General features: G+C 38.2%; 1 protein-coding gene across 1 annotated transcript; it reads right to left on the bottom strand.

Annotated features, from left to right (window-relative positions):
• Nucleotides 1-1,082: 1,082 nt before the first annotated feature.
• On the bottom strand, nt 1,083-8,452 carry LOC125778997 (uncharacterized). The gene is made up of 2 exons (XM_049459263.1): nt 6,956-8,452; nt 1,083-1,867 (listed from the first exon to the last, which is right to left on the bottom strand). Exon 2 carries the CDS (start codon nt 1,846-1,848, stop codon nt 1,123-1,125), a length of 726 nt encoding a protein of 241 aa, XP_049315220.1. The 5' UTR covers nt 1,849-1,867; nt 6,956-8,452; the 3' UTR covers nt 1,083-1,122.
• Nucleotides 8,453-10,783: the final 2,331 nt, after the last annotated feature.

Below are 10,783 nucleotides of genomic sequence, written 5' to 3'. Positions count from 1 at the left end.
CATGAAATTTAGTGGAGATGAATCTTGGATCTTATCCTTAGCCAAAAAAACACGTATAAGCAGTCAAAACTCAAGGTTATGTTGATAATTTTTTTTCAATTAACGATGTGTGGTGCGCTCCGAATTCCTTCCGACCTGCCAAACTGTCAACAAGGAATATCGCTTGAGTGTTTAGCGTTGTTTCCGTGAAGATATACGTACAAATGATGTCGGAAATTTGGGCCGAAAACTCTTAGTTTTTTCGGTAAAATTGCTTTGTGTAAATTGAAGACATGAAACATGAATCGCTACACGCATTGAATGCTAATCCAGAAATTGGATTTAGCAACTGTTTAGAGAATTAAAAAAAAATTTGGCACAAGTGTTTTGAGCCAAGGAAGGTGACATTAGTGATTGTGATATAGACTTTGAAGAATAAATTAAGAATATTAAAGTTATGAACAAAGTCTTACTAATTTTGCTCATAGTAGTATAGTTTAAAACTTTCTCACATAATTTATATTTCTGTTGTGGCTGTTATTTATATGTCAAATGATTAAAACTCAAAAAATGTTGGATACCCTACAAAGTATATATAAACTATCCGATCCGAAATGTCCGTTTCCTCACCAAGAAGCTGCTCATTTGTCAGAACGGCTAATGCATATATTATAGCTGTTGAAAATTCTCAAGCGTTTTTGAGAAGAGAAAATATAAACTTGGGAAATGCGCGAATAAAACAAGAAGCCTAATTGCCTGTCTCGAAAATAAATGCGATAATAAATGAAAACGCGTCCGGTCGATTCGATGGTTCTTAATACAATGCTTCTTTATTTAATTTCATTTAGTTGCTTAGCCTAAATCTTAAACTAACGGCTTAAACTAGTGGTAATGTTCATATGTATAAAAAAGGGGTAAATATAATTATCTTCAACTTTTCGTTCACTATTGTAATAGATTATGGTAAGTATTAAGGTAAGTAGTAGATTAGTAGTATGAATGCATAATTAAGGTAAGTATACAATAATTTAAATAATTCAATATTTTATAATTTTTTACAATTCATTTTTCTTAATTTTAATTTCAGGTTTAAATATAATATATATTTTGTCGCTTGACGCAACACCGGCCACCTTGACATGATCAGGATCCTTCAACATCTATGGGCAGTAATGCGAGTTTGTGAATTGGGCGCTTAATGGTGCCCGCCTTGGTTGCCACGTCTGCCACTCGTACCTTGCCGTCTTGGCCTTCGACGGTTGCGCCGACGCGGCCGATTACCCACTGCTGCGGCGGCACGTTGTCTTCGTGAACGAGGACGAGATCGCCTGGCTGCAGGTTGCGTTTGGGGTGGAGCCATTTGTTGCGCTCCTGAAGGCTCGTTAGATATATTTTGGACCACTGTTGCCAAAACTGTTGCTTGAGACAGCAAACAAGTTGCCATCTCTCGCAGCAACGAATTGGGTCCGTTGGCACTTGTGCTGGGGGCAGTGCTCGCAGAGGACAACCGATTAAGAGGTGCGCTGGAGTTAGTGCTTCTCCGTCGTTGGGGTCCTGGCTCAACGGTGTTAGAGGACGCGAGTTCAAAATGGCCTCCACTTCGGCCAGTAGCGTTGAGAGCTCTTCCGTAGTTAGTAGAGCGTTGCCGAGTGCGCGAACGATTAGATGTTTGGCGGACTTCACGGCCGCCTCCCATAATCCGCCGAAGTGCGGCGCCCTGGGTGGTATAAAGCCGAAGCTGAATCCTTCTTCGGCTGCGAACCCCACTAGTTCTGGCGCTTGCGCTAGAAACGCCTCCTTCAGCTCGCGCAGCTTGCGGTCGGCGCCGACGAAATTGGTGGCGTTGTCGCTGAATATTTTCGTCGGCATCCCTCGGCGTCCAATGAACCTTTTGAGGGCGAAAATGAAAGAATTAGTAGACAGGTCCGAGACTAGTTCTAAATGTACTGCTTTTGAAGTGAAGCAAACGAAAACTGCTATATACGTTTTTACGGGTGGTCGACCACGTATTTTTAACGTTGTATATATGGGACCACAAAAGTCTACGCCACATATCAGAAAGGGCCGTAGTGCTCGAAGTCTTTCGACTGGCAAATTTCCCATTATTTGGTTTTGCAACTTCGGCTTGTAATGAAAACAATGTATACAGTTTCTTACGGTTCTACTGCAAGCTTCTCGGGCATTAATTAGCCATATGCGTTCTCGAAGAAGCGCAACCAACGCTTTTGCCCCAGCGTGGTGGTTTCGAATGTGCAGGAACCGTAAGTACGTTATAACGAAGTGCGAACTTTTATTTAATAAAAGCGGAAATTTGGCATCGTATGGGAGAGGTGCATTTAATAAGCGACCTCCTACTCGGATTAATTTGAATGACAGCGACATATCCGAACGGGTTAAGTTTTTGCAAGTTTGCGGGTAGGGTGGTGCCTTTATGCAATTTTTGAATAACATCCGAAAATTCTGAATGTTGGACCACCTGTGCAATTTTTAGAAAGCTCAAGTTTAGCTCTTCTGAAGTCAGATCTTGGCCTCTGGAGGATTTTGGTGGTCGCCTGATCCATCGTAATATATAAGCGACCACACGAAGCAATTTTTTATGAGAAGAAAATTTTTCAATAAGGTCCAATATTGAATTTTTCTCAGTAGTCGAAAGTAATGTAAATGTATTTTTCTTCTTCTCTAATGCTTCGTCTTCTGGTGAGAGCTGGAAGTGGTTATTAATTGGCCATAATGCAGGGTCTTCTAGGAGGAACTGTGGACCGCCAAACCATATTGAATTATTCAATTCGTCCACGTTACAACCCCGAGACACTTGATCCGCAGGATTTTGTTTCGTTGGCACATGTCGCCAATGTACTTTGTCAGTCAACTCTTGGATTTCGGACACTCTGTTTGCGACGAAGGTTTGTAGTGAAGATGGATGTGTTTTAATCCAATGTAAAACGATTTCAGAGTCTGTCCAAAATGTAATATTTTCGAAATGTCGACTCAACATAGGCGCTACTCTTGACCATAATTTCGAAAGAAGATGTGCTGCCGAGAGCTCAAGACGCGGAAGAGATTTGGTCTTCAGCGGAGCCACTCTAGACTTTGCAGTAAGCAGCATGCATTTAATACCACTAGCAGATTGGCTTCGTATGTATATGCAGCATCCGTACGCCCTTATTGAGGCGTCGGAGAAGCCATGTATTTGGCAGATGGCACTCGACTCAACGTTTACGTAACGAGGAATGCTTATCGATGAGAGCTGCATTAGGTTGGCTTTAAAGTTCTGCCAGCTAGTGTCAAGGCGCAATGGAATCGACTCATCCCAATCTAGTTTTTGGATCCAAAGCTCTTGCAATAAGATTTTTGCTTTGGTAACTAGTGGGGCTATTAATCCAAGAGGATCAAAAAGGCGAGCAGAAACTGATAATATATTTCTTTTAGTGGCTCGCAGATCATTAAAATTATCATCTAAAACAAATCGAAACAAATCCTCTTTCGGCAACCAATGGATTCCTAACGTTTTAGTGGAACTTTTGTCATTGAAGCTTAATGACTTTTCAGTGCAATCACTGTCGAAAAATTTAGGGTGGTTCGAAAACCACTTCGTTAAGGAGAATCCTGCCGAGTTTAATATTTTAATTACCTCACTTCTCAAAAGATCTAGAGACTCAAAACTTTCGGACCCTGTTAATAAATCATCAACATAAAAGTCTCTTTTGATGGCCAATGAACCGAGTGGATATTTCATTGTATTGGCATCACTGAGCATTTGCAAACACCGTGTTGCGAGAAATGGAGCAGGCGCAGTGCCGTATGTTACGGTGTTAAGACGAAAAATTTGAATTTGCTCAGAAGGATGCTCTCTCCACACAATAAGTTGACAATTTCTGTCTTCTTCATGCATCATTATTTGACGGTACATTTTAGTAATGTCCGCTGTTAGTGCATACTTATGTAATCGAAAACGAAGAAGAGTTGAATATAATTCTTCTTGGATGGTTGGACCTACCATCAAAAGTTCATTCAACGCTATTTGAGTTGAAGATCGACTCGAAGCATCAAATACAACACGTAATTTGGTTGTTGTGCTCTCGGGCCTTAAAACGCATTGATGCGGAATGAAGTAGTGTGGCTCACTCGGGATCTTATTGTTCGTTGGGCTCATGTGACCCAATGCTCTATATTCATTCATAAAGTCCAGATACATTTTGCGAAGTTCTGGATCTTTTAATGTCCTTCTCTCCAGGGCCTGAAACCGCCGAACTGCGGTTTCATATGAGTGACCGAGTAACTTACGGTCAGCTTTAAAGGGCATTCTGACTTGAAGCCGTCCTGAAGGCAATACTTGAGTAGTATTAACGAAAAAGTTTTCACACTGTTGTTGCTCTGGTGTGAATTTGATGCCATTTGATTCTGAAGGTAATTCTTCTAGAGCCCAAAATTTTTGGACTACTGAATCGATTGACGTTAAGTCTTCTTCAGCTTGGCATAATGTGCTATGTAATCTGGGAGGAGAACTTATATTACTGGCGTATTTGCCAGACACAATCCATCCTAAAAGGGTTTTCTGAAGTGTTGGTTGGTTAGGACCATTTTTAATTTGGCCAACAGCTAAAAGGTCGAAAAATGTTTCAGCACCCAATAGGATGTCCACTTTTTTAGATTTGTGGAATTCTGGGTCCGCCAATTCAATATTGTGCGGAATTTGCCAGCCATTAACATTGATGTTATGGTCTGGATGATTTGCCGAAATGCATCGCATTACCCAGAATTCCGCCGAAAATTCAAAATTATTCAACCGGGACTTGACAAACGCGTTTAGTTTTGACCCCACTTTTGTATTGGAATTGCCAATTCCAATTACGCTTAATGTTTTGTGCTGACGTCGAATCCGCAACTTTTGTGCCAAGTCCTCCGTCATAAAGTTGACCTGGGAGCCTGAGTCCAGCAAGGCTCTCGCAGGCAGGTAATCTCCACAGCTGGTTCTCACTAAAATTACTGCTGTAGCCAACATGACCCGATCCGGCATACTGGCTGTATGCATGGCATGTGTGGTTGATGGTTGCGGATGAGGTGCAGCGGGGAAGGAAACCGGATACTGGTGCAATAATGTGTGATGCGATCGGTTGCACACACGACATCTATCCGCTCTGCATTTAGAGACAGTGTGTCCCTTACGCAAACAATTTATGCATAAGGGCACCGATTTCACGAACTCGAACCTCTGCTGCACCGGAAGCGCCTTGAAGGTGGGGCAGGCAGTCAAATGGTGATCCCTCGATTTGCACTGTTGGCAAAGAGGCTGCCTCGTATTTGCAGCAACCAGCGCCGATTTGGTCCTGTCCATCTGTTGTTGTTTCCCATGATGCGCACTGCTTGTAGGTATGGGCTTCGTCCTAGAGTGTGATGCTCCTTCCGCTGACAGCTGCTGGTATCTTCGATTTAAGGTGGCCTCACAGTCCTTCCACAGTGGCAGTTTGTCATAGTCCAGCGCTTCTTCCCATTTGGATCGGGTGGCAGGGTCAACCTTTGTCATTACAATATGTATGATTATTGCGTTCGTTATTTGTTTTTCATCGCCCAGCGATAGCAATGAATCATATACCGCGGACACTTCGTCAATCATTGAACGCAGGGAAGGCGCAGAAGGCTTTGGGATTGTTGGCAGCTCAAAAAGTTTAGATATTGTATTGAAAAATATCAAACATTTATTATCATAAACTTTTTTGAGACTTGCCAACGCTTTCGGATAATTTTCATCCGACATCTGAAACGCTTTAACTGTTCCCAACGCCTCTCCAGATAGACAATTTACCAAATGGTTAAATTTTTCTATATCTGGGATATTTGGATCATTATGAACCAAGCTCTCAAACAAACTCATAAAGTTTTTAAATTCTGAATATTCTCCCTTGAATTTCGGCAAATTCATTTTAGGGAGCCTTGAGCTGTGAGAAGCTACAAAAGATGTTTCGGCAAGTGAAGTTTTATTTTTGGCTAAAATAGACTTAATTATGGACTTCGTTTCAACGATTATGTCCTCTAACTCCCCTCGGGCCATGTCGTCCTCATCAATTTCTTCAATCTTTGATTGGCATTTCATTAATTTTTCACTATGTGAATTTAATATATCTAAACGACATTCCAATTCTATTGGATCTAAAGACATAGTTTTTTCGAGGAGGCCCGTTTTAATGCGCAAAATACTACTTTTCGCAACCGTTCTTTGACGTCTCAACGATTTTAAGTCCGTCAACTCCTTACTTGGAGACAGGTTTGCGAGAGTTGGCTTTGGCTTGCTCATTTTGCTTGTTTAAATAAAATTTCCGAAAAAGACTATAACGGTTGGCAACAGATATACTGAGAATCGATAACGAAAACGAAAGATAAATGTTGATTCCCAAATATACGAAAGCCAAACGAATAGCAATAAAAGTTGGCAACAAATATATTTGGAATCGGTGACGAAAACGAAAAAAAAAAATAATATCGATTCTCAAGTATACGAAAGCCAAACCGATAAATGCGCAAAATGAGCAATAGCACAAAAAAAGTAATTTAATCGGAAAATGTCCGAACGAAAATCGACAAAAATTGCGAAAAAACGACCGATAATTGCAAACGCGTTTCGAAAAAATTGCGAAAAATGTGACAATTTAATTTGCAATTAATAATTTTTCAACCTTTATTTTAAAAAATAAAGGGCTACCGCAAATCCCAAAATCCCTTATTCACTTGCGTACGCATATACATATATGTGCGTATGCTTATTATATTTAATAATGTATATGTTTATTTATATACGTTATTATAGATATGAATTTATATATGTATATGTATATGTATTTACAGAACGTCAATATAATTGAAAGTGAAAAAAGGGAGAGCCAAAACTGAAAGTGTGCACTAGTCTTTATTTCAATTTTATTTTTATGTGTTTTCGTTTTATTTTTTGTTTGCACTGCTTTCAGTAATTCGCACTCGTTACCTGGTGCGTCGGCTGTTTGCCGGCGCTTACGTTCCTTTGGCACAGGATGCAGCGGCAGCTCATTCCCACGACGGCAGCGGATTGATGGCAGCAGTGTTGATGGCAGCAGCGTTGATGGCAGCGGCGTTGATGGCAGCAGTGTTGATGGCAGCAGCGTTGATGGCAGCGGCGTTGATTGCAGCAGTGTTGATGGCAGCAGCGTTGATGGCGGCAGTGATTTCAGTAGTGGCGGTATGGCAACAACGGGTGCTTATACCGGCACTTTGCTTTTACCGGTTCTCTTAACGCGGCACTTGAAACAGTTTTTCTTCTTTTTTTTTTTTAACGGATTTTCCACCGGTTTTTAAAAACTGTTTTTTTTTTTTTTTTAACGTTTTAGGACGGTCCTATCGTTAATCACAAGGTTAAACACTTTGGTACGATTTTTTTTAGAATTCACTGTCCCAATTTACTTGTGCGCCTTTTCACACTTTTTTATTTATTTCAATCCCTATCACTTCGAGCACTTGCACTTTTTTGGGTGCTTGCACATATGCACTTCTTGTTTTTTTTTTTTTGTTTTTTGTGAGTAGCGGAGTTGGTAGGTATTTTAATTATACACTTATTTTCTTAAATTGTATTTTTATTTATTTTCTTCTGTTTCTTTTGCTGTTTAGGTATCACTGCACCACACTATATTTTTTCACTTTTTGTTCACTTTGCGCACTGTATATTTTTGTTGTTTCGAATTATTCACTGCACTTCTGATACTTCACTTTGGCACATCCACATACATATGTATGTCGATAGGTAAGTATAACCCGTCTTTTCGCAAACAAATTATTTTTTGTTTTAATTTCTTTTTACGTTTCGTCTTATGTTTCTTTTATATGTTTAATTTTCACTTGTTTTCACTACACAAGACCGAAAACCGAAAAGTATTGTCCAGGCAATTGGTACCGAAAATGATATCGAACACAGGTATGTTATTTTAATTTTTAATTTTATATTTTATTATTAATTTAAAATACACGCACTAGTCCCTGCTCGGGCGCCATGAAATTTCTCAAGCGTTTTTGAGAATTGAAGTTCTAGTTTTTTGGGGTGCGTGTCTGTCTAATATATATATTTTAAATAGTCACTGAACACAACTTGACCAATTGCCTGCACCGGACACTTGAATTTACTGAAAATTGCGACGGCGAAAAAGCGAAAAAGCGAAACGCGTGCGAGTTCTTTTGCAGTCGAATTACAATTCCTTTCTTTATTTTAGCAACTAGATGACTTAGCCTAAATCTTAAAGCTAACGGGAAAAAACAGTTGGATTGGAAGTATACAGGTATGTACAAAAGAGGTGAGTAGTTCATTTTGTTAACTTATAGTAATAGATTAAGGTAAGTATATATAAAATTATTAGGGTAAGTATACAAAACTAATATAATTCAATATTTATCATTTTTTACAATTCATTTTTCTTAATTTCAGTTTTAGGTTTAAATATATATTTTGTCGCTTGACGCAACACCCGCTATTGGATGATTTGTACATATATGTTATTTCTGAGACGAACATCTGCGAAAGTGTGCGGTGTTCTTAAGGTTTTGGTATAAATATGAGAATAAATAGGCATATTGGTATCTAAGCAGTGATTTTTTTTTGGGTCTCAGGCGAACAACTTAACCCAACCAAACCGAAACGGACCGAGTTGGTAGATATTGACCAGTCTATAACGCTCACCTCTGGCGGTTTTTTGAAGGTCGGTATCATTATAATTTAAGTTTTAGTATTTTGATAAAAAGTAACGTTCGTAATGAATCACAATTTTTCCACGATTTTTTTACGAACAAAGAAGTACTTATAATACCATAATGTGGGTTGGTTGGCAATACGTGGAGCTCTGCGTATGGCAAAGCAACCATCCGTAGATGAATTGTTAAATATCGTGCAGATCAAATAAGCACCGAAGCCATTAAGTCGAATGGTCGACGAGAAGAGGTTATTTTTGCATCGATAGCATGTATATGTGCTGAGCTTGATAAATCAGACTACGAATTCCTTCTGCATCTTATCGATTTGGTTTAGGGGTTTCAAACAATTAACTTTTTATTATCTTATTAAATTCTGCAACACCTCTAGAATATTATCCCAAATTTTCTAATAGATCCGCGTAACGGTTTCAGAAATACAGTCTTGAGAACTTCTTCGCGTTAAGCTAGCCAGGCATAGATCGCCGTCTTTAAACGCGCTTTCCTCGAAACTGTCTTTTTAAAGTCGATTTTAAAGATTTTTCGAAAACTGCTCAACAGATCTTCATAAAATTTTACACAAGTCTTCTAGATACTTGAACGGAGGTTCTTCGATTAAAACTATTTGAAAAAAAAAATGTGGCGAAATTTAAATTTTTTTGTAAAAATGTCTGCCAATAATCAAATGTTCTGTTTTTTTCCTTTATCAAAGCTCCAAGTTAAGGTCTTACCTTAAACACTTATTTTCTTTTGAAGTTATATTGCCAGCACGGGCGCATCTTTTTTCCGAGGGGTTACCGGAAATGGCATATCAATGACTGAGTTTAAAATATTTTATCAAAAAATTTCAGAATTTTTTTGCTAAAAGTGTATGTGTGTTAAATATTAAAAAATAAAAAATTCTAATATTCTAATTTCAATAATAAATAATTTAATATTTAATTTTATATGTATAAAAAAAAATTTTTTGGGCTATTTTTTACCCCAGGAAACACAGGTAATGTTCAATGGAAAGAAATCGCCGAATGAATCCTTGTCACCACAAAACGATTCTAATTATATTTCTATTTCCAGCTGGCTGTTGAAGTTTACAAGCGGAACAAGTCATTATTTCAAGTAACAGATTTCGCCAAAATATTTAAATAAAGTACACATGTGAGTTTGTTTTCAGCTACACCAAACAAATATGTTATTTTCACACAAATATTTCCACTCATCTGTTGTTGATACAATATGTGTATATGCACAATTGCCGTAAGCATTATATAATATTACCCCTCTGTTGTAAAACTGTCATCATACAATGCCTTGTATTTTGCGAAAGATGCCTGCGCAAAAGCACAATATTTTACAGAATTTTATTAATTTTGAGCGTACGACTATCATGTCTCTGTGTGACATTGTTCATATATCTGTTACCCCCAATAGCCTGAAGAAAACATTTATATGCTTACAAACACATGTATCATGAACAGAAAAGTCAAAAGTCAACAACGAACAATCCTTTGAATACATGAAAAATTCTGTTCATTCAACAGTTTCGCTTTTTTTTTCCAAAGGCAAAATATTTGAAAAATACAGCAGCCGCATAAAGCCTACAATAACTTTTCGTATATTATATTGTGAGTAAGTTCTCGGCTGTCAGTGCGTTTTTAATGTTATTTCATTCACATTCCACTAACAACACATTCAAAACTTTTCGATAACCTTAAGGAGAATAAAAGAGAATAAATACATAAAGTAAACACTGATAGAAATAATACTGGTAACCCCGTTCTGCAAACATTGTTTTTGCCTTGGGTATAATAGAAAATGTCACAGTTTTCAAGTATCCAGATTACGAATTTATTCATGAAGGTATTGAATTTGCCTGCACCAAGAGGGAAAATATACCAATACGAATTTAAAGCTGTGTTAGTTTTTACTTACTTGGGCTTCGAACTCAGTAATGAAAACTCAACAGGCCTGAGTATCGAAGATAAAAAGGGACATATGTATTCCTAGTCAAAACACTTCTCCACTAACTCAATGTACTACTGTGGGCAAAATATAGTTGGACTTTGTTCATAACTTTAAAATTCTTAAGTTATTCTTCAAGATCTAT

This window comes from Bactrocera dorsalis, chromosome 5 (genome assembly GCF_023373825.1).
Source record: "Bactrocera dorsalis isolate Fly_Bdor chromosome 5, ASM2337382v1, whole genome shotgun sequence".
Classification (NCBI taxonomy): domain Eukaryota; kingdom Metazoa; phylum Arthropoda; class Insecta; order Diptera; family Tephritidae; genus Bactrocera; species Bactrocera dorsalis.
This window is presented reverse-complemented; position numbering and strand designations above follow the sequence as displayed.